The sequence below is a fragment of the Oryx dammah genome, unplaced genomic scaffold (genome assembly GCF_014754425.2).
Source record: "Oryx dammah isolate SB20612 unplaced genomic scaffold, SCBI_Odam_1.1 HiC_scaffold_29, whole genome shotgun sequence".
NCBI classification, from domain to species: domain Eukaryota; kingdom Metazoa; phylum Chordata; class Mammalia; order Artiodactyla; family Bovidae; genus Oryx; species Oryx dammah.
In genome coordinates, this window is record NW_024070213.1 from 20,982,725 (window position 1) to 21,007,172 (window position 24,448).

Genomic DNA, 24,448 nt, shown 5'->3' on the forward strand with positions numbered 1-24,448 from the left:
AAACATTTGCTAAACTGATGCAGGCTTCCCAGGGGGCATAGTTGGTAAAGAATGGCCTGCCAATGCAGGAGACTCAAGAAATGCGGGTTCAACCCCTGGGTCGGGAAGATCCCCTGGAAGAGGAAATGGCAACCCACTCCAGCATTCTTGCCTGGAGAATTCCATGGACAAGGAGCCTGGAGGGCTACAGTCCATGGAGTCGTAAAGAGTGGGACACAAGTGAGCACACACGCGGTTGATTCAACTTGATTGAAACTGATGAAAGGAAAAGTAAAGTCCTATGAGGGGAGAGCATCCACATAATTGTCCCCGATCTAAAGGGCAGTGAGAGTCCTTAATAAAGACGCAGAACTCCTAGAGTCAAATTACTTGGGCAAAGGTCAGTCCCTCCTTCAGTTAAATAGCTGCGGGCAGGGCTTAACAAGGAAGTGACTCCCTTCCTAAGCCTCCCTCCAGCCTCAGTCCCAACCTGAACGTGCTACACTCCGGTGGCGTCTTAGATCACAAGGGCCTTCTGAAATTAGGAGCCAAGAAGACTAGGCCACAGTTTCCTCTTAAGTTTCATGGAAAGAGACTCAGATATAGACATATCCACCTGACTCGAAGCAGGAGCAACCACTGACAGCCTGAAGACCAGGTAACACCAGCAGAGATTCAGCCTTCCCAGCAGGACATGGGGGAGGCAGGAGGGAAACTACAGATCTGGATGTGTTCATTAGGCGCTCCAACTGGGGACTGGTAAACCTAATGTTTACTGCGTTTGTTTAGGAGTTCCGATCCTGTAAGTCTCAGGAAGCAAAAGTAAGAATCTAAAACTAAAAGCTAAGTGTACAGTTTATTAGGGGTTTTCAGGAAAGGGAAAGAGAGACATTTAGGTTTCCCTTTCATTTCTCCTTTGCTCCAGAATGGCTGGGGGAGTTAAGAAAATATAACTGGCTGAATCATTTTTAATATTATGCAGACCTGTCTGAGTATGTGGCAGCATGACAGAAGCCCGTGGAAACACTAGGTCCCTCCTCCAGAGCACAAATGGGCTGAGGACAGGAGCCCCTGGATTTGAGCCCAGAGCATCTCTGGGTACAAGGTCTAGTCCTCCTAGAGACTTCCTTCAGTACCGGGCGCAGGTGAAATGGGGGATTCCCCCTCCTCTCTAGAAGGCTCCCTCCTGAGTTCCCTGCCAGCTCTGTTCTATAATCAGAGCCTGAGTCTGTGTTTAATTCATGAGACCTGAGGTCCTCTCAGTTTAGCTCCTATTGTGGAACATTAAGACATTTTACCTCATTTCACCCTTAGGATTAAAGACCGTGTCCTACTCAGAAATGACAAGTGGGGGAGAGATAAGGATCCCAGAAGGTCTGAAGTTCAGGGAAGAAAGGGGAGGGGAGGCCTGTGAGGGGGCAGAGAGTGCAAAAGGAGAGGCGCGGACAACCAGACAAAACCCAGCCCATCAGCTGGTCTGCATACGTCCCTCTGGGATGAGCGTCCTCACCCCGTCTTACACGCAGGCCTTGCCTGTGTGTCCAGAGCGATGAAGTCAGCTCTGTGGCTGAGTCTGTTGGGCCAAGGGGTGTTCCGTGCCCCTCACACCGGGGAATGGCCAGGGCAGAGTTCTGTCCAGCTTTCTGGGTCACAGCACTGGAATCATGGAGCACGCATGAGGGCTGTTTGCTCCACGACCTGCGACAGGAAGAGAAGCGAGATCTAAGCTTGACCAACAAATCCAGAGCTAGAAAAATCCCTACAGTGATTCCTGTGTATCCTGGGATATCCTGGAGGTCAGCTGCAGCTCTGCGGTGTTCCCAGGGGACGAGCCACCACTGGGGACCCCGAGGACTTCAACCACTTTGGGGGTTGGGGGGGGGTAGGTGGGGAGGAGAAGCAAGTCTCCAAGAAAGAAGAGAGACCAGGAAAAGATGCTGTGTAACCTAGCTTTGGGGAGTAGGTCTGCCAGAGTTTGTTGTAGATAAGGAAGAGAGTATATAAAGGAAGACTGGGTCGAAAGGGTAGGGCCACTGAGTCATTGAATTATAACAAGCCTCACGGAGAGCTTGTTATTCTGGAGCTATTCATAATTTCCACTCCAGGCTCTGAACTTACATTCTGGGGCCCCACCCAGGGCTTCATTTCCATCAGCATTATGTATAAAATTTGTCTGTACGTTTCCATTAGGAGAAGTTTGACTTTAAATAGGAACAGCAAAAAGCAGAAGGGCTGCAATTTGTGATAAAGAACCTCAATCCTTTGCTTTAAAATATGACTTCACTATCCATTTAACAGCTCTCCCTTCATTCCCAGTGCAGATTAATAGGAAAAATACCCTACGCTTGTTAAGCGCATCCAACGTGTTTTAACTGATACTTCGACTCAGCTGCAGGCACTTGCCCAGCCTGACTACCCTCCGCTCCTGGGGGCTCCCGGGCCCTCTGCTTCTCTTGCCCTTGGCCTGGCCTCTTGTTTGGGCCAAGCACTCAAATGCTTTCTAACCTGGAAAACCACAAAATCCTCTTCTTTCACCAACTGGAAGGGCTGCGTTCTCCACCTTGACCTCAGGATTTCCCCTCTTTTCAGATGTTGCTCCTGAATCAATAGTTAGCAAACTCTGGTTTCTTAAAGAAGTCGGGCCCTTTCTCTCTCCAACAGCAACGCTACTCCGGACCCAAGTGTAAGTCCTGCCTAAGGCATCCAGAGCTCCCCAACTCAAAAGGAAGGTCCAAATTAAAACCCTCATACATGCTCTCCTGGGGCCTTCCAGCGCTGCTCTCCAGCCCCTTCTACACCGAGTCACTCCCCCAAATCTGGAACCACGTGTCACGCTCTCCTCTCACTTTTTAACCACTCTTTCTCTGGTGAGACTCAGGTCTCTCAGTCTCCACCTGGGTCCACTTTACTAGCTTCCAGCAATCTCAGATCTCAATTTTTATAAGCAGCACTTGTTAATCACAGAATTGCCGGATTTGCACAAAAATACAAGAGGCCCTGTTAGGTATGAATTTCTGATAAACAGCAGACATGCTTAGTGTAAGCATGTCCCACACAATATTTGAGACTACCAAAAAATTATTTGTTGTTTACCTGACATTCAGATTTGACAAGATGTCTCATATATTATCTGGTAGCACTTAACAATTTTTTTTCATTCCTCAAATATTTATCAAGAGGTTACCATGTGTCAGGCATTATGTTAGGTGCTGGGAAGGCCAGCCAAGTTCCAGGCTTCATAGCTTATGGTACATATACTTTACATACATACATACACACACACACACTCTGTAGTCATATATAGGCTTCCCTGGTGTCTCAGACAGTAAAGAATCTGCCTTGCAATGCAGGAGATCTGGGTTCAATCCCTGGGTTGGGAAGATCCCCTGGAGAAGGGAATGGCTACCCACTCCAGTATTCTTGCCTGGAGAATTCAATGGACAGAGGACCCTGGCGGGCTGTAGTCCGTGGGGTCACAAAGAGCTGGACACCACTGAGCGACTAACACTTTCACTTTTATGCAGTATTTTAAGTGATTCACATGTGCCAATTTTTTTCTGTCCACATACCCATGTTTTAAAGGTTTTAAAAAATTTTTTATTAAGGTATAGTTGATGTACAATATTATATAAGCTTCAGATGTATAACAATTATTCACAATTTTTAAAGGTTATACTCCATTTACAGTTATTATAAAATATTGGCTATTTTCCCTGTCCAGTACAATATATCCTTGTAGCTTATTTTTTTATACCCAATAATTTGTACCTCTTAGTCCCCTACTGTTCTCTTACCCCTTCACCTTTTCCCTTCCCAAATGGTAACCACTAGTTTCTTCTCTGTATTTGTGAATCTGTTCCTTTATTGTTATATGTATTAGTTTGTTGCACTTTTTAAGATTCTACATATAAATGATATCATACAGTATTTGTCTTTCTCTGTCTGGCTTATTTCACTTACTCTCCATGCTGTTTCAAATTTCATTCTCTTTTATAGCTTATATAATAGTATCTCACTGTGTGGAGTTGGTGTGTATACATACATACCACATCTTTTTATCCATTCATCTGTTGATGGACACTTAGGTTGTTTACATATCTTGACAATTGTAAATATTGTTGCTATGAACATTGTGGTGCGTGTGTCCTTTTGAATTAGTGTTTTTGTTTTTTTTTTTCGGATAGATACACAGAAATGAGATTGCTGGGTCATATGGTACTTTTATGTTTTTTTGAGAAACAGCCATACTGTTTTCTGCAGTGGACACACCAATTTACATTCTCACCAGCAGTGTATGGGAGTTCCCTTTTCTTGATATCCTTGTCAATTTTGCTATTTGTAGACTTCTTGGTGAGAGCCACTCTGACAGGTGAGAGGTCATATCTCATTGTGGTTTTGATTTGCGTTTCTCTGATGATTAATGATACTTTTGATATAACTAATAAGTTTTATTTTATAATCACATTTAGCAATGTACCTAACAGCTGGAGCACACATATTCTGATCAAGCACACATGAAGTGTTTTTGAGAACTGACCATACAATAGACTATCAAGCAATTTTTCAAAAACCGCATCACATACAGGTCATATTTTCTCACCATTAAAGTGGGTTGCCATTTCCTTCTCCAGGGGATCTTCCCAGCCCAGGGATCAAACCTGGGTCTCCAGCATTGCAGGCAGATTCTTAACCATCTGAGCCACCAGGGAAGCCCAAGTTAGAAATTAATAACAAAATATAACTATGATAGAAAATACTTTAATAGAGAAGTAAACAACTGATTAGGTAAAATTCTTCTTTATAGAACAATTCAGCTATTAGATGCAGAAGTAATAATAGAATTAGCTGTTATTTTCAATAATTAATAAGATATGAATGCAGGCAACTATGATTATTAACCATCTTGTCTCTTTTCCTGTACCCATTGGCCATCTGTATTTCTTCTTTGAAAAATGGTTTCTTCAGGTCTTCTGCCTACTTTTCAATTGGGTTGTTTGTTTTGGGTAGGGAAGTTTTCAGTTATTATGTCTTCAAATATGTTCTCAGCCCCTTTCTCACTTTCTTCTCCTTCTGGATCCCTAAAATGTAAATATTTGTGTGCTTATGCTGTCCCAGAGGTCTCTTAAACTCTTGTTTCTTTTCATTCTTTTTTTTTTTCTGTTCAGCATTAATGATTGCCACTACTCTGTCTTCCAGCTTCTCTATCATCCTCTATAATGTATGATGATGCAGAGGATGATACAATCCATTCCTCTGTATCATCCAGTCTATCATCACTCAGGCTTCCCTGTCCTTCACCATCTGCCTGAGCTTGCTCAAACTCATGTCCATCAAGTCAGTGATGCCATCCAACCATCTCATTGTCAGTTCCTTCCAGTGTATTTTTCATTTCAGTTTTGTATTCATCTCTGGTTGTTCTTTTATTTTCTCACTCTTTGTTAACAGCCTCTAACTTCTCACTCTCCATTCCTTCTCCTCCCCACTTCTTGCATCATCTTTATGACCCCTCCCCTGAACTCTTTCTTGAGTAGATTGCCTATCTCCACATCACTCAGTTCTTCTCCTGAGGCTTTATCTCATTCCTTTGTTTGAAACATGTTCCTCTGTTGCATTGTTTTGCCTAACTTGTTCTTATTTCTATGTAGCCAGTAGGTTGGTTACATTTCCTGATCTTAGAGAAGTGGCTTTTTGAAGGAAAAGTTCTCTGCATCCCAGAATTCACTCCCTTCTCATCACTATATGCTCCAAGGGTGCTCCCTATGTGGTTGCATGGGTTCTTCTGCTGTGGTGGGCTGCCTACCATGGGCAGTCTGGTAGGCTTGGTTGGCCCCCAACCTAATTGGATGTCAGGCCCTGCCTTGTGCAAAGGCAGCCAGCTGCTGGTTGGCAGGGTCAGGTCACAAGATGTCTGACTCTAGAACCCCAGGGAGACCCAGAGTTATTACTGAGTTAACTAGAGGATTGCGTTAGGGTTCAGGAGTCCCTGGGACTGTTGCCTTCCCATTGGTGGGTGAAACCACATCCTGGGGCTAGTGCCCGCTTACTGGTGGGAGGGGCCAGGTCTGAGGGTCCAATTGCAGGGCCCAGGGACAAAACCTAAATTCACCTATGGTCTGCTCTGTGCCCAGATTGTTCTAAGCCCCAGGATCCAGCCACAAGGAGCCTGCACTTGCCTCTATTTGCAGCTCTCTGTTCCTCCCCCACCTCCTGTGTTTGCTCCAGTATCTTTGTTCAAGCTCCTAGCTCACTCTCTCAGTCTGGAGTTATCTATGTACACATCTCCTCATCTCTGCAAATCTGAACTTGCAGAAAGAACCCTGGCTTTTCCATCTCCGGCTACCCCCTGCCTCCTAGCACAAAGAGAATTTGTTCAGTCGCTCAGTTATGTCCGACTCTTTGTGACTCCATGGACTGCAGCAAGCCAGGCTTCCCCGTCCTTCACCATCTGCCTGAGCTTGCTCAAACTCATGTCCATCAAGTCAGTGATGCCATCCAACCATCTCATTGTCTGTCACCCCCATTCTCCTCCTGCCCTCAATCTTTCCCAGCATCAGGGTGTTTTCCAATCAGTCAAGCTCTTCGAATCAGGTGGCCAAAGTACTGGAGTTTCAGTTTCAGCATCAGTCCTTCCAGTGAATATTCAGGGTTGATTTTCTTTAGGATTGACTAGTTTGATCTCCTTGCAGTCCAAAGGACTCTCAAGAGTCTTCTCCAACACCACAAAGAGAATAGGTGCTCAGTAAATGCTTACTGACTTTCACCCCATCTCCCCTTTCCTACCAAGAGTAGGGAGCTCCCAGGTGGAAGGAGACGTGTGGATTTTGTCATTGCAGCCCCACCATGTGCACTGCCAGCCCCTGTGACCTGGAAGAGATCCCCCTGGATGATGAGGACTCAGACAGCTTGGAGTTCAAAATTCTGGAGTTCTATGTCAAACACCACGTCTTCCAGAACACCACTGCTGTCCTCTCACCGAAGCACCTGAGAACAAGGAGTCTGTCCCAGAAAGGGCCAGAGAGCTGGCCAGTGAAAGAGGCATGGACTCAGGGGCCATGGCCCTGCAGAAATTCTCAATCCAGCGAGAAGGCCATAAACCTCACCAAGAAAAAGTCGTCTTGGAGGACCCTCTTTGGGGTAGCAGAGAAGGAGGAAGACTCACAGAGCACGCCTCCAGAAATCCGTGCCCAGGGACAAAGGGTGGAGGGACCTCAGGCCAGTCCTTGGAGTCCAAAATGGCCAAGGTCCCGCTCCAGCGTGGACCAGCGCTTAGAGCATAAAGGTAAGCTTTGGGGGACCAACTGCACTTTCTCTCCCACAGCCACTTCTTTCCTTTGTGTGCCTGGGGGTCCACCTCCTTCCACCCTGAGGTAGGGAACTCTTTGAACCTCAGCTTCCCAACCTATTAATACTCAATTCTTTTGTTGGAGTTTTTTGTTGTTGTTGTTTTGGCTGTGCTGGGTCTTTGTTTCTGTGCAGGCTTTTCTCTAGTTTTGGAGACTGGGCTACTCCCTAGTTGGGGTCTGTAGGCTTCTCATTGCCGTGATTTCTTCTGTTGCAGAGCACAGGCTCTGGGGCTCACAGGCTTCAGTAGCTGAAGCACATGGGCTCGAGAGCACAGGCTCAACACTTGTGGTGCATGGGCTCAGTGGCTCCACGACACGTGGGATCTTCCCAGATCAGGGATCAGATCTGCGTCTCCTGCATCAGCAGGCATATTCTTTACCACTCTGGTTGTTCCGTCACTAAGTCATGTCTGACTCTTTGCAGCTTCATAGACTACAGCATGCAAGGCTTCCCTGTCCTTAACTGTCTCCTGGAGTCTGCTCAAATTCATGTCCATCAAGTCGGTGACTCAATGTCCATCACCGACTCGATGGACATGAGTTTGAGAATGCTCTTGGAGTTGGTTATAGACAGGGAAGCCTGGAGTGCTACAGTCCATGGGGTCACAAAGAGTCAGACATGACGGGCAACTGAACTGAACTGATTAGTGATGCTATCTAACCATCTCATCCTCTAAGCTAAGTCACTTCAGTCGTGTCTGACTCTGTGCCACCCCATAGATGGCAGCCCACCAGGCTCCCCCATCCCTGGGATTCTCCAGGCAAGAACACTGGAATGGGTTGCCATTTCCTTCTCATCCTCTGCTGCTCTCTTTTGCTTTTGCCTTCAGTCTTTCCCAGCATCAAGGTCTTTTCCAATGAGCCGGCTCTTTGCATCAGGTGGCCAAATTATGAAAGTTTCAGCTTCAATATCATTGTTTCCAATGAATATTCAGGGTTGATTTTCTTTAGGATTGACTGGTTTGATCTCCTTGCAGTCCAAGGGACTCTCAAGAGTCTTCTCCAATTCCACTGAGCCACCAGGGAAGCCCATTTCTCAATCCTAATTGTCCTACTTTCCTTAAGACTGCACAGAAAGGAAAAGTTTGGTGGTGATGGGTGACGGGACTGGTTTTCTGGCTCCACCATCTATAATGAAGCTTGCTGCCCAAATTCCTAATCCTCGGTGCCAGAGACCAATACAAAGGGAAGATCCCCAGAAGGCTCATACTGTTCTTCCTGAGGGAAGCCAACTCCCATCTCTGAGCCTCTGCATTTCCATCTGTACACTGAAGGTGGATGGAAAGATCAGATAACTATATACAAAAGTGATTTCGAAGTTCAAGCCACTCAAAAAACAACCAGGAAGCATTTTGACAAAATCTTCTTTCACGGGACAAAACACATTGTATTGAACATAACATTTTCATGCAAGGCTTTACCAGTGTTGCCTTTCATCCACAGACCTAGGCATAAACATCTTCCCCTCTAACCATATCTTCCGCCTGATGCCCAGATTTTAAAAGAAACCTGCTCTCCTGCTGGGCTGATTGGCCTGTATCAATAATTAGTCAACAGGTGGCAGTAATGTCTCAAGTTTTAAATGTGGTGACTGTCAGGCTTATTGGAGAATCAGCGCACGCAATGACAGCTTTAGAGCACTTGCTGCGATCAAGGAAACTTCCATTTCCCGTTAGACCTGTAAGCTTTAGGGAGAAGTTACGGTTGGGATAACCTGAGGAAATCCTCCTCCCTCCAGGGGTTCTTCTGCTGGGGGTGGGATCTGAGGTCTGGAGCAAACAGAACAGTTTGGCTTGCTTGCCTGCGTGTGTGTTGTCGTGTCCGACACTTTGTGACTCCACGGACGGCAGCATGCCAGGCTTTTCTGTCCATGGGATTTTTCCCAGCAGGAATACGGGACTGGGTTGCCATTTCCTGCACTCCAGGGGATCTTCCCAACCCAGGGATCGTACCCAGGTCTCTTGTGTTGCCTGCACTGGCAGGCATATTCTTTACCACTGAGCCACCTGGGAAGCCCCATAGAACAGTTTGCTGCTGCTAAGTCGCTTCAGTTGTGTCAGTCTCTGTGCGACCCCATAGACGTCAGGCCATCAGGCTCCCCCATCCCTGGGATTCTCCAGGCAAGAACACTGGAGTGGGTTGCCATTTCCCTCTCCAATGCATGAAAGTGAAAAGTGAAAGTGAAGTCGCTCAGTCATGTCTGACTCTTGGCGACCCCATGGACTGCAGTCTACCAGGCTCCTCCGTCCATGGGATTTTCCAGGCAAGAGTGCTGGAGTGGGGTGCCATTGCCTTCTCCGATAGAACAGTTTAGAGGCACATAAATAGGTTTTTCTCCTTGTCCTGTTCTTTGAAGTTTGCCGGGAAACAGAAGATTTTACAGATTTAACTTTCTGGCTTTCCTGAGAAAAACAATGTTCTGTATTTCAAGATTACTGAAGGTCACTGGACCTTTGCTTATTTTCTAAAATTTCCAGATCTCTGTGTAGACCTATAGATAGATATTCCTACAAAAGTAGAAATGGTTATCTCCTAAGGAGGCTGAGCTTTAATGATTCACTTAAGTTAATTCTCCCTCTCCCCTTTCTCTCTCTTTGCTTTCTTGTTTAGGTAATTATGTGGGTGGTTAGCTGGTTCTATCGGAGAAGGCAATGGGACCCCACTCCAGTACTCTTGCCTGGAAAATCCCATGGACGGAGGAGCCTGGTAGGCTGCAGTCCATGGGGTTGCTAAGGGTCGGACACGACTGAACGACTTCACTTTCAATTTTCACTTTCATGCACTGGAGAAGGAAACGGCAACCCACTCCAGTGTTCTTGCCTGGAGAATCCCAGGGACGGGGGAGCCTGGTGGGCTGCCGTCTGTGGGGTCACACAGAGTCGGACATGACTGAAGTGACTTAGCAGCAGCAGCAGCAGCAGCAGCAGCTGGTTCTATGCTGGGTGTGACCCACGAGGGACTTGCCTTCTCTTTCTCTTTTGCCACATGTAAATCAGAACTCAGTAGTTGGTATCCCCTGGGTTCTTTTAACTAAAGGTCACAATTTAGCCTGTGCTGCCATTTCAGACACCGGGCTGGACTAAGAACTATGAGATTATGTCCCAAGACCAAAGTCTAGTAGTGACAGGCCTTGGGATGTAGAAAAACAAATGGCAATACCAATTTGAGAAACAGCAACCCAGTTTTTCTGTGAGTCTCTTTTTTCTCCACAGCTGTGATCTTCTGTAACTTCACTGACATAGAGGTTATTTTTCTCTCCTATAAAAGAAAACCACAGTTTGGCAGTTGAGGCTTGATCTGCCAGTTCCCCAGCCTTTAAGGATTCCATTCTGTTGTCCCTTAGCTAGTGGCTTCCAACCTCAAAGTCACCTTAAACCCCAAGATGGCTGCTCAGATTCCAGCCATCATGTCTACATTCTAAGCAGGGAGGAAGAGGAAGCAAGGAGAAGGGCAAAAGGTTATCATCTTTCTGGATAATCCAGCTCCCTTTTAGAGAGCTTTCTTAAAACTGTAGCCAACTTCTTACATCTCAGTGCCTACACCTTATTGCAAAAGAGGCTGAGAAAGGTAGTTCTGTCAGCTTCCCCTGACATTTCAGGGGTCTGTTACTAAGGAAGATAAAGAAAAGGGATACTAGGTAGGAAATAGTAGACTCCCCTATATGGAATTTTCTCCCAAATGCCATGTCCTTTCTCTTTAAAAGAAAAACCTCAAGCCAAATGCCTTCCCCACTCTCCTGCTCTCCTTCACTGCACAATGAGCCCCCAGAATAAACTCCAAAGGAAGGGCAGCCTTTCCATTTTCTCTCCACCCTCATCCAATGTTTCCTTGCCTATCAGATCAGACCAACTCTGATCAGAAGGAAATCTTAAAAAAAAAAAAAAAAGATATTAGAATGGAAATTTTCTTCTTCTTCTTCTTCTTCTTTTTTTTTTTTTTGCCATACTGCAAGGCATGTGGGATCTTATAGTTCCCTGACCAGGGACTGAACCAGAACCTCCTATGGTGGAAGCACAGACTCTTAACCACTGGACTGCCAGGGAAGTCCCTAGAATGGGAATCTTAACCAGATTAATTCATCTGAGTTTCAAGATGTGTTTGCTTATAGATTTTCCTGCACATATTTTGTCTGCATTCCTCCAACCCATAGAAACAGGTACACAGGTTAGTCAGCTCAGGGACAACCTCTGTGTCCTCTGGTGGTCTTGTGACCACGTGGTGGAGGCTGGGAGGTAGGGAGGGACAGCCATGAGGGCCTTCATCTGCCTCCTTTGAAGGCAAGGTGGGCAGAGTGCGACTCTTCCATGGAAAAGAACGTGCTGATCACCCAACCAACCGCACAAGGTTAGAGAGGCAAGGTGTGCCAGCTCTCCTCTCCTAGCTCCCACGGACACAAGGGAAGGCTCCCACTGGTTTGGGGATCCAGCCTCTTGCCACCTCCTTGCATAGGTGACTAGCGTTCACAAGGAGACTGGTTGGGCTGCAGTGAGGTGATTTAAAAGTGGAAAAGTCTTTTTGGTTGGATTGTTGTTAAACGGAAAGGAAAAGCATTGATCCTCCACTCCTTGACCTCTCCAGTTCTTCTCTCTCTAATCCACTGCTGATCTGTTTTTGAACCCAATGGAGCACCATGATAAACGCAGCTTTTTAAGGAAGCCATTATGCCTTCTTTTTAAAAGGAAGGCATTGTGGACAGGGCATCAGTGGCCTGTCAGTGAACACCCAGGAGGGTGATGGGAGAATCTGGGGAAAGAGAATCAGATACCACCTGGCAGCTCCTCGGGAGGTCACTCCCAGCTCTCCACAGGACACCCACACCTTGCCTTGCTCATCTATCCTGACTAAGTCTGGGAGTTCCTCTGGGTGCACTGACCCTCTGGCCCAAATCCGTTACTGTCAACAAGTCTTATGAATTAGATACTGTTGTTCTTAAACATTACATGATATGACTGCTCCATATCAAAGGCAGAGCTTGTACAAACTTCTACGTGTTAAGAACATAGTGACAGATTAACAATGGAATCCTACTCCCAAATAACTCAGCAATACTGCCTGCCCTCCTGCCCTAGCCCCGTCCTCCACCAGGGGCCAAGTCGACTTGTCCTTCACAGGCCGTGACGTTCGGGGCCAGAGCCACTTAAGCCTTCCTGTCCCCAGGTGCTTTACTCTCCAGTTACATGTGCAAACGCTCGACATAAGTCTTTTCTCGGCTTGTAAATTCTTGAAGGTCATGGGTTAGATTTTATGCATCCTTGTTTACCTATCCACATTTTCTGCATGTTTCCCAGCAGGCGTGGAGGCAGGGAAGACGACACGTGACCATACCAGCAAGGGGAGTCTGTGTTTCCTTGATAATGCAGCCCAAGAGAAGGGACATTTCTCTCTCCTCAGTGACCAGCCCCCAAAGGCTTGTCACACTGCTGAATGCCTTCCAAAGTGCATAGGGGCCAGCTCTCTGAGATATAAAGGATGCCCCCAAAAAGAATAAAAATAAAAGCATAATGAGCGTTCCCTCAAGCAAAGAACTAAGCACTGCCTTTTGTGTTGCAAAGGGGCAAGGGGACCCTAATTTTGCAAGACTTCCAAAAGAGGGTGCAGAGGGGTAATTGTTTCAAGGTGGCAATCATTCCTGTGCGCCCCTCCCCCATCCCAGCCTCTGCCAGGCAACTGCCCAGGCTTTCTGAAGAATGCCACCACCACCCCCCCAAACACACACTCCTGCTCGGCCCCAGGCCATTTCCTTTCCCTCTAGGCCCGGTGTTTTCATTTCGGGCAACCGTGCATACCAATGAGCCAGACAAAGTTCTGGGAAGGGCCTGTCAGCACCGTTTTGTCTTCTTTCAGCCACGGACCCCAGAGTCGTTTCCATTGCCAACCGAGTCGCTGAAATCGTTTATTCCTGGCCGCCGCCAGAAGAGCTCCACAGCCAGGGAGGAGGCTTCAAGTCCAAAGGGGTTCCGGTATTTCAGGGTCCCAAAGGGCAGTCTGGAGCTGAAAGTACCAAGAAAGGTAAACTTTCCTTCTGAGCGTTTGCCCCAGGGTGCGTGTTGGCCAAGCAGAGGTCCATGAGCACGCATTTATTTATTCAGCTCAGGGCCCCGCCACTTAGGAATCTCTGCTGACCTGCACTCAGGGCATCACAACCACACGCTGGAGGCACTGACCTTTAGCTGGAAAACCCAGCCCAAGCCAAGGGGAGTGCGCCAGCAGAGGGAAGCAGCATGCCAAGCTCACTGCTAAGTCCAAAGAAAAGTCTCCTATTGAGGGGCAGGAGGAGGTACAAAGCGAGTGCTCAATCTTGTTCACAGTCGGGGGGCAGCAGGGGGGGAATACAGCGTTAGATTTCACCATGTTAGCCACAGCCAAGGCCCGGTGTGCTCAAGCGAGTGCACAGGCTGTAGGTGGAGCGTCCACCCAGGAGTTTACACTATTGCCTTGGGCTCCCGTGCAGAAGCAGGGGGCTTGTCAGGCACCAAGCCTAGAGCCAAACATGAAGCTGACCTGAGAAGCAGTGACCAGGCTGGGTCGGTTGTCACCCAAACTGGAGCAACAGGCAGGACTGTGGACCCCAGGTGACCTGTAGAAATTCTAGATCTGAGGGAAAGGGAAAGTGAAGATGTTAGTCGTTCAGTTGTGTCCAACTCTTTGTGACTCCATGGACTGTACTCTGCCAGGCTCCTGTGTCCCCTGGGTTTCCCAGGCAAGAATACTGGAGTGGGTTGCCTCGCCCTCCTCCAGGGGATCGTCCCGACCCAGGGATGGAACCCACATCTCCTGCATTGGCAGGCGATTCTTTACGGTCTGAGCTACCAGGGAAGCCCAGAGTTGAGAGAAACAGGACCAAGTGCCCAAGAAGAGGAGTTCAGTCTGACCTTCCCTCACTAATGACTGTCCAGCCTGTGGTTCTCTTTCTCAAACTCCAGTGGACGATGAGGGGCCCAGCTGGCTCTTGAGTTTGCAGCACATCACGCGACAAGGCAGCAGGGAATTCTACAATCATGACGGTGCCCTCCCACCCCAGACCCAGACTGGTAAGTGTGTCCACCCTTGCTGTGCTGCCAGGACCACAGACTACCAAAGGGGCTTCGAGTGAGGAGCTGGGAGAGCAGGGAACCTTGGAGAGCAAAAAAAAAAAAAAACCCAAAGTGTTCTTACTTTACTGCTATCTCACGTGTGTCTGGGCCACATAAAGTGGCGACACGAAGCCAAGCCAAAGGTCAGACCCCCATCCTCCAGCACATGAGAAGCTGGGACTGCTGCTGCAGCAGCTTTCCCAGAAAGAGGCAACAGAGTCAGATACAAACTACATACGGGCGGCGGAAGCACCCAGTCCTTCTTCTCCCAGGTGACTTGGGTCTCAGGCTTCCTACCTCGTTGCCCTTCACACGACCTTGTGGCAGGACTTTCCTGGCCTCTCCTCCCCTTCTCCTCTGGGACACACATGAGGACTTCATGACTTCAGAGACTATGCCACAGGAAAACATGCTGTTCCCTCAGTAACAGGCTTGTCTCTGTTTGGATTCAACACTATAGCAATGACTGTTTTCCTAATATTATCTCACTGTTAGCACGTTTGGAGACAAGGGAAAGCAGACTCCACCTTCCCTGTTCCAACACACACAGCACACACCAACTGGAGCCATCTCGTCTCCATCTGCCATGTTAGCCTTTGGGGTGGGAGAACTTATTCATTGTATTTCCTTAGACTCTACCCTGTTGTGAAGACACAGCATACAAAGTGCAGGTTTTAGTTAGATAAGTCCAATCTGAAAGATAATGTTAAAAAAAAAAAAAGTAGGAACATAGGTGGGTTTAGGAATGACTTTAATTCCCCAAATTCAGGAAGACTGTACCTTCCTCTTAGGAAGCCACAGTTTCTGAGTTTTCTAGCAGTTAACACAAAGGATGAATATGATCAAATAGGGATTTATGGTGTCTACATGGGAAAAGACCACCTGCTCAGGAAAAGCCCAAAGACCTGAGAGACATTTCTTCTAAGTATCAGGGGGGAAGGGACAGTTAGGGAGTTTAGGAGGGACATGTACACACTGCTATATTTAAAATGGATAACCAACAAGGACCTACTGTATAGCACAGGGGACTCTGCTCAGTGTTATGTGGCAGCCTGGAACACAGGGAAGTTTGGGGGAGAATGGATACATATATATGGATGATTGAGTTCCTTCACTCTCCACCTGAAACAATTACAGTGTTGTTAATCGGCTATACCCCAATACAAAATAAAAAGTTAAAAAATTTTTCTTCTAAGTATCATTAGAGATAAGCTCATGCATCTTTAGCAGCATTCTTAGAGCAAATAAAGTGATAAGTTTCACGGTGAGAATCAGAGGACTAGGGGAGGAAAGAAGGGGATGGAGGAGAGGGTGTTCAGAATGCTTTGGGCGTCATCAGAAGTAAGATTTACTTTGCTGGAAGTTACAAAGTGCATGGTCTTCCTCACTCCCTAACCAGGCTACAAGTTTGTCCCTGGAAACATACAAGATTTTTTTTTTCTCTTGAAAGAAATAACTGTAATTTTCCCCTGACAGAAGAAGACCAAATAATAGCCAGAATTGTTGAGCTGCTGAAATATTCGGGGGAGCAGTTGGAAAGAGAGGTAGGGAGCGTCTTGAACTAATGGGTTTTCTTTCTGTGTCCCCGCCCTGTACTGGGGAATGGAACTGGACTGATGGTTGTACTCCTTTTTCAAAGTTCTGGTTTCCACTTAAGGCCTAAATTTTATTTCCCTTGGAGTCAAAACTCTTCATGCTGGCAGGGTCTCAAAAATGAATCACTTTGGAAAACATAAGTAAACCTTCTGGAGCCTCCTCGGAATTTTTGGAAAGGAAAAAAGTCACCAATAAATTAAAATTCGCTGAATAGAATTATGAATCTAGTTCCCCATGTAACTGATCCTCAGGGAAGTTTAGACTCTTGTGTTTGCTCTGCAGCCTGAATATCTGTGTCCCACAGCTGCTCCAAGTCTGGAGTGTTGTCTGAAATCTCCCCCTAGAACGGCAGGACTGTTCTCTCTCAGCAGTTCGGCCAGGGGACGGGTTAGCGTGACCTGGAGAATGCTGGGTTTCAGGCCAATTAGAAGTTGAGACTGGTTATTCCCATCAGGTATGTGCAAGGGTTGCCTTCAGGTAAGGAGGTGGCGGGCAGGCCCCGGTGTGGTCACGGCTTCTGAAGGCATCTCGTCTCTGTGTGTTACCCATGGATGGCTATGAGGTCTCCTGCAACTGGCCATCAGGAGCTGACCTGGGGACACACTCTCTTGTTTTGCAAGGATCCGTGGGCAGGAAGTCAAGTCCGTGGGGCTCTGCAGGAGGGGTTAACAGCTCTAACTAGCCAGCCACCCACCTCAGTCCACCCCAGCGTGCTCGGTGGCTCCTTAATGCCCTTGTCAGAGGTGTCCCAGAGGATGGTGACCAGGATGGGGGAGAAATATGCGATGGTACAGAATGAGAAACCTTGAGGAAACCAAGGCATCAGACCAAAGAAAAAGAGGAAGAAATAGGAGAGCTTTGGGGCCATAGTAGAGGGCGGTCAGGGGTGCAGATGAAGCAGAAAACAACAAGGCATATGATGACCCTGTGTTTCTCCAGAACTAGCATCAGTGGATAGGAGTACTGGGCAAGTCATTTCTCCCCGTTTGAAGGAGGAACCTTGTAGCTCTCAAGGCTGTCCAGTGAGACCTCTCTGGTGGTCTAGCTGTTAAGACTCCATGCTCCCAATGCGGGGGACATGGGTTCAATCCCTGGTCAGGGAACTAAGATCCCATATGCCATGCAGCATGGCCAAAAAAAAAAAAAAGCCAAGCCAGTATTGTTCTTTTTCTAAGACCATGATACTCTAAAGGGAGGAAAGCTAAGAAATAAAACATTCAAGAGAGGAGTATAAGGTAAAATCAATTGAGTAGAACAATGGAAAGGAATCAATGGATTCAATTTTGTTTTTCTTTTCACATGAACTCAGGTAATTCATGAAGGTTTCCCTACTAACTGAGCTTTTGAAGCATCCTGGACACATGCTAACATTTCAAGAGCATTTCCTCCATGTTGGGCACAAGACCAAGTGTTTCAAAATTACCCTGGGTTTCCCTGGTAGCTCAGACGGTAAAGAGTCTGCCTGCAGTGTGGGAGACCCAGGTTCAATCCCTGGGTTGAGAAGATCCCTTAGAGAAGGAAATGGCAACCCACTCTAGTATTCTTGCCTGGAAAATCCCATGGATGGAGGAATCTGGCAGGTTACAGTCCATCAGGTTGCAAAGAGTCAGCCACAAAAGAGCGACTTCACTTTCACTTTTTTTTTCATAGGGGCTGTCGCCCCAGTTTAGAGATGACATAACTGAAACTGAGAAGTTAAGTAATTTCTCCAAGATTGCACAGCTAATAATAAGTGGAGCAGGGGTTTGAGCCAAAACAGTGATTTCCAAGGTTGTGGATTCTGCCCATTACACAACCTCTAACAAAGCACCTTTCACTGGGTTACAAGTGTCAGTAGACTCTGAGCCCCTTGAGTGAGGATGCATCTTAATCATTCATGGTACCTACCACCTGTCGTAAGTGCTAGGAAACATTTGTTGAATGTCCTGTGAACAGGCTGTTCAGTCTGTATTGGTTCCCACAGAAGGAAATCACAGAGAAAGTCCATGCCCTGTCTGGTCCTGCAGGATATGGTTCCACATTTGAGATTAGAAACCAGGGTTTTCCACTGGGTGTTTTAGTTGCCCAGTGTTCAGCCGGAGAGTCTGCCTCCCCAGCCAAGGCTGATATATACTGTTTCTCCTCTCATACACAGTTAAAGAAAGATAAAGTTTTGATGGCCTGCTTCCTGGATGGGTTATCCTATTCTGTTGTCAAGACCATCACAGACCAGTTCCTAAGGGGCGTGGATACCCGGGGAGAATCAGAGGTCAAAGCTCAGGGCTTTAAAGCTGCTCTTGCAATAGATGTCATAGCCAAGCTCACGACCATCGACAACCACCCCATGAACAGGGTGCTGGGTTTTGGAACCAAGTACCTGAAAGAGAATTTCTCACCCTGGATCCAGCAGCATGGTGGATGGGTAAGTGCATTCTATCTAAAAATGAAATCCTCCCAGAACTCAGGGGGCACGGCATGGAAAGGGGTTTTTTCTGGGGGTTGTTTTTTTTAAGTGAAGGGAACACATCTTTGAAGCGGTTCTCATGGGTTTAGGACACTTGAGTGGCAAGAGATTTACCCCATTGATGGGAACATATTTTTAGTTATTATCTTCATTATCAATAAATATTTACTGAGCTCCCAAAGGGTATGTGGGGTATGTGAGTGAGAGGAGAGGGACTGGTCAGACAGAACAGGAAATGAAGAGATGCTGAGATATAAAATGTTTGGATAGATACAATTTCTGTTTTCACAAATTTTGCAGGCAACGGAAGTCTGGCAGTGAGACTAGGAGAAGTTCCTTATTCTCTCAGGGATGTGGGAATAATCTTTACACAGAGGTTCAGGGCTTATGACATTTTGTCATTGCTGTTGGGACCCATACATTCCGACAGGGACATTTTGATACAAACTGAAGAGCAGTTTAATTTTCATCTATTTTTAAATTATCTGCTATCAGGAAAAACAGACATCTTTACCCTGATTCCTCAGCCTCAGCCCTTCCCCTACCCTTTTCCTTTGAGACTTAATTAAAACTGTCCTGTTCAAATGGCCTCATAAGGGGAACCTTTTCAAACTGCTTTACCCCAGAGCTCTAAACCTCAGCAGGCATAGGACATTTTTGTCGGTTCCAGCCCTTCCTAGGAGGACATGCACTACTATCATGAGTCCTCTTTCTACTAGGGTGGTCCAGAGGCCGGGAAAAGACCTGAGTCTGCTCTGGGCATGGCCAGCATGACCCCAGGGCCTCCAAACAGGCTTAGTCTCTTGGCTACCGGATGGGAAGTAAGCTGATCATGCCTATGGGGCTGATGTGCCCACCACAATCACTGGTAGCTGCCCATTAAACTACCCAGACTTCTGTTCTTTACTATCTTCCACTGTCGCACCAGATATGATAGCCCTTAAGTGGCTAATCTGAGCTTCCCAGGTGGTGCTAGTGGTAAAAGAACCCGCCTGCCAATGCAGGAGGTACAGGTTCTACCCCTGGGTCAGGAAGATCCCCTGGGGAAGGAAATGGCAACCCCCTCCATTGTTCTTGCATGGAAAATTCCAAGGACAGAAGAGCCAGGTGGGCTTCAGTCCACTGGGTTGCAAAGAGTCAGGCATGACTGATGGGACTGCAGCAGCAGGAAGGAGCTAATCTGAACAAGGCTCTTAAGTACTCCAAATTCAAGCTGCCTTAACTCATGGAGGAGGATAGATTCCTGAACATCACTTCAGATTCAACAGCTCTAAGGCCCATCAGGACCAGGGCCCCTCAAGTCCTGCCCCAGAGCCCCTCCTGACTACTCCAGCTCAAGACCCTTACCAGCCTCTGAGCCTTTACAACACTTTATATTTGCACTACAGTTATATACAGGAAATTACCATCATTGTTGGTCTTAATATATTCTTCCAGAGGGACTGTAAGTATCAGCTGGATTTACAAGCCAGTTCTCAAAATCTAGTTAACTAATGTAACTGAAACGCCAGAAGTGTTCTATGAAAAATAGTTTTTCTATACCAAAAGTACAAACAACAAAAGAAGAAATAAAAGGGACTATGTCAAGATTAAGAACATTTCTGCTTCAAAGGATACCATCAAGAAGGTAAAGAGACAGCCCACAGGATGGGAAAAAATAGTTGCAAATTATATATTCAGAACATGTAATAAATTCTTACAAGTCAACAATAAAAGAACAACACTCCACCAATTTTTAAAATGGGTAGTCAATTTGAACAGACATTTCCAGGACTTCCCTGGTGGTCCAGTGGTTAAGAATCCACCTTTCAACTAGAGAGTCAGGGCTCCGCAACAAAAGATTGTGCATGACACAGTGAGGATCCCACGTGACACAACTAAGACCCGACACAGCCGAATGAATCGCTATACTTTAAAAACAGACATTTCTCCAAAGAAGATATACAAATGGCCAATGAGCACATGAAAAGATGTTTGCTTGACATCTGCATTTCAACATTCAGTTCAGTTCAGTTCAGTTCAGTCGCTCAGTCGTGTCCGACTCTTTGCGACCACATGAATCGCAGCACGCCAGGCCTCCCTGTCCATCACGAACTCCCGGAGTTTACTCAGACTCATGTCCATCGAGTCGGTGATGCCATCCAGCTGTCTCATCCTCTGTTCTCCCCTTCTCCTCCTGCCCTTAATCCCTCCCAGCATCAGCGTCTTTTCCAATGAGTCAACTCTTCGCATGAGGTGGCCAAAGTACTGGAGTTTCAACATTAGGAAAATGCAAATCAAAACCACAATGAGATACCATTTCACACCCACTAGCATGGCTAAAACAAAAAAGATAAGTGTTGGTGAGGATGTGGAGAATTTGAACCCCCATACATTGCTGGCTGGATTCTAAAATGGTTCGACCTCTTTGGGAGACAATTTGGCAGTTCCTCAAAATGTTAAATGTAGGGTTACCAATTCCATTCTCTGTCTATACCCAAGAAAACAGAAAACAAGTGTTCACGTAAAAGCTTGTACATTAATGTTCAGAGCAGTATTCATTATTTATAAAGGCCCCAAAGTAGAAACAACACAGAAGTTTTTCCATGATGAATAATGCATGGAAAAACCAAATGTGAAATATCCATACAGTAGAGTAATATTCAGCCATAAAAAGGAATTAAGTATGGACAGATGGATGAACCTTGAAAACATTATGCACAGTGAAAGAAGTCAGACAAAAAGGCCATATATTGTATGATTCCATTTATATGAAATGTCCAGAATAGACAGATTTGTAGAGTCAGTGATTTCCTAGGGCTTTGGGGAGAAAGAATGGCATGTGACTGCTAATGGCCACCGTTTCTTTCTGTAATAATGAAAATGTTCTAAAATCAGATAGAGCTGATGGTTGCACAACTCTGAATACACTAAGCGCCACTGAATTATACATTCTTAAAAGGGTGAATTTTATACTATATTTCATGAAATCTGTCATTAAAAATAGTGGTTGTAATTCTAATAAGCAAATAAAAAGAATAAGTTCTATTATTTTTTAATTTGGCTGCTAGTGCTAGAGAGAAAAACAATTCCAATCAGAGAAATCAGATGGATTTTTTGGGGGTAGAAATAATAAAGTGAATTTTCAAAGGCTTTAGAATTTTGTGGCACTAGTTCTTTATCACATGTATTTTCAATTCAAAATTATTAGTTTACTTTTCCAGGTCATCATAAATCCTAATCTTAAGTCTTAGCCACAGTTAGGTTTAATTTGGAGCACAAAGCTAGAAATTAGCAGAGGGAAGGGAAAAAAATAAAGGACTAATTTTTTCCAAAGTCAGAGACAGAGTTGCAAAAAATAAAGGATGCTGATGAAAGAATATTTATTAGTCGACATGACTATGGGAATGTAGAGATGTGGACTGACATGTGAACTCAGTTTCACTGAACAGGAATGAGGGGACACTGGTGGCCAGCCTTCCCTTGCCCCAGGGATTTCAGTGACTCTCTGGAGTGTCCCTGTAGTGGTGTGGAAGGAGAAAAGCTATTCCTAGGCATACAATTTCCAGGAGCAGGGTTCCTAAGTATTATATCTCAGCATTCCACGTTGCACAGGAGTGCACCAAATCTTCCCAATGGAACCACAAGCCTATGAAGGCAGGGTTATATATTTCATCCTCTTCTTTCTCTCTCGTGGTTTCCATTACCTTCACATAAGTCACAGATGCTCAGCCAATACTTGGAGAGCAATGTGTGTGTTAGTTTCTCAGTCATGTCTGACTTTTTAGAGCCCACCAGGCTCCTCTGTCCATGGGATTCTCCAGGCAAGAATACTAGAGTGGGTTGCCATTCTCTTCTCCAGGGGATCTTCCTGACCCAGGGATAAACATGGGTGTCTCACATTGGAGGCAGATTCTTTACCATTTGAGCCACGAGGGAAGCCCTGGAGAGCAATAATTAATTAGTCAAATCAGTGAATAGTGACTCTATCCACAAAGCATGCCAAACAAGCCATGATTTGATTTTCATTTATTCCTTGGCCCTTTTTGCCTCACTTGAAGCACTATTCACATAGCTATCCTGTGGTCCTGCAACCTCACCCCTTCTACCGCACCTTGAAAGGAGAGATTAGCAACCTCTATAGTCATCAACCTTTTTGAATTTAAATACAGCATCAAAGACTCTTCCCATCTAGACTCTTCCCACACTCAACCTTGAGTGTGTAATGTAAGTCCTTAGCTGGTGTTTTCCTTTCAGGCATACCAAGGATGCTAGTCACCTTTCCAAACCCTCCCCCAACTCTAACACATCTCCACGTCTCAGGTCAGTCTTGGGATGAGAAAGCAGAGTTAACAGGCATATGTTTTCACTTCAGTACTGAATCAAATTTGGAATTCTAAAAACCTATTTCTCTTTTTCCCCTTCTAGGAGAAAATACTTAGGATACCACATGAAGAAGTAGACTGAGACATCAGAGGATTTGTAACCTGGAATACTCATGGTTCAGCTCTGGTCTTGTGTACATTGGTCTCAGCACAGACTACGGGAGAAAACACAAATGGAAAAGGCAGATGGAGCACCAAAGGCTGAAAAACCATTACTCCTGCAAGTCAAGAGGCATCAAGAGAGACCTTGACTGTTTCCGGCTCCTAGGATGTAGAGCATAGCCCCCGGCATCCATGTTTCAGGTTGTCCACTGAGTATGCAAGAAAGTCTAGGAAGACAAGTGATAACCTTCCATTCAAATGCTTACAACAGGAACCATCACCCAACCTCTCTTGGCCACTTTAGGGAAAGTGCGTGACAGACACTTGTTGACCTCATGAAGGTGAAATGATAAATGGTGCATGTGCTTACTCTCTGGTTTCTAGTACTGTTTATTTTTCAAAGTTCACTGGAGATGGTCTGACCTTGTTTCAAGCCTGCCTTTAGGCTGATGTAGCTGTTCATGTTGGTAGACAGGGGTCAAAGAGACTCTCGAGTTTATGGCCAGCCTGGGGAGAGACTGCCTGATCTGCCTTTTTTGGCTCCCTGCTCTAGACAATTCTTTGGCAGTTCAAAAAACTTCTATTTGGCAGAAAATGATTATTTCGGTCACCCTCAACTATCTCAGTGACCTCATTTCTACTTCTAGAGGTCTCTAGAACTTTGTTATTTTGGGGGCTAGTGTAATGATTAGTGCTTGGTGAAATAAATATGTGGAAAGACAACTGTCAAAAGAGTATGTTTATGGTTAAAATAAACTGTAAGTAAAAGCATACGATTTCTGTGAGGATCATAGAAGTTAATTTATATTAAGTGCTTAGAACAGTGCTTGTTACTTAATGCTGTGTTTACTTATGTCCACTATTGTATGCTGCCCTCTGCTAAGCTGAAAATGTCTTCTCCTCTCAAAGCTGTCACTAATTGTTTTTCTGAAATTGATACTGTTCCATGTGAGGTTTTTTAGTATGTGAAGTATGTTCCAGAGTAGGTGTTTAAGGCACAAAACAATTTTTTGAAATACTATCCAATTATGGTCTTCCCTGGTGGCTCAAATGGTAAAGAATCCACCCGCCAATGCAGGAGATGTGGGTTCCATCCCTGGGTTGGGAAGATCCCCTGGAGAAGGAAACGGCAACCCGCTCCAGTATTGCCTGGAGAATCCCATGGACAGATGAGCCTAGCAGGCTACAGTCCATGGGATCCCAAAGAGTCAGTGCTATCAAATTAGTCTTACAACAAATTTCTGGCTCTCTAGTATCCAGCATGTAGCCTGATGTAAAACAAGAGTTTAATAGACCTTTGATGAACAAATAAATGAATGAGTTAATCAGACATATTCATCTTCAAGGGAAAGCCAGAGCTATCTATTATGGCATGTTTCACTACTCTACCCTTATGGATAAAAAGGAGTTGTTCTCTTTTATTTTCTTCCCCCGCACTGAAACTCAGACATTTTAGGGAGAAAGGAGTTTCCCTTTACAGAGGGAGACACTAGAGATCACTTCCTCTTTATTCCAAACTATCTGCAGTCCCCCACATGTATGACGTAA

The 24,448-nt window shown here is 45.8% G+C and overlaps 1 protein-coding gene across 1 annotated transcript; it reads left to right on the plus strand.

The window, feature by feature from the left end:
* The first annotated feature begins 424 nt into the window (after nucleotides 1-424).
* BCL2L14 (BCL2 like 14) lies at nucleotides 425-23,686 on the plus strand. Its single transcript, XM_040235196.1, has 7 exons — nucleotides 425-637; nucleotides 6,813-7,258; nucleotides 13,167-13,331; nucleotides 14,246-14,353; nucleotides 15,872-15,939; nucleotides 18,126-18,392; nucleotides 22,842-23,686. The coding sequence occupies exons 2-7, from the start codon at nucleotides 6,820-6,822 to the stop codon at nucleotides 22,878-22,880; spliced, it is 1,086 nt and encodes a 361-aa protein (XP_040091130.1). The 5' UTR covers nucleotides 425-637; nucleotides 6,813-6,819; the 3' UTR covers nucleotides 22,881-23,686.
* The last annotated feature ends 762 nt before the right edge of the window (nucleotides 23,687-24,448 follow it).

What these genes read in the sequence shown, in the direction of transcription:
- BCL2L14 (XM_040235196.1), top strand. Translation starts at nt 6,820, where the DNA reads ATGTGCACTGCCAGCCCCTGTGACCTGGAAGAGATCCCCCTGGATGAT. An exon ending in CCAGCGCTTAGAGCATAAAG is followed by an intron (nt 7,259 to 13,166) that starts GTAAGCTTTGGG and finishes GTCTTCTTTCAG; the next exon opens with CCACGGACCCCAGAGTCGTT. An exon ending in TCCAGCAGCATGGTGGATGG is followed by an intron (nt 18,393 to 22,841) that starts GTAAGTGCATTC and finishes TTCCCCTTCTAG; the next exon opens with GAGAAAATACTTAGGATACC.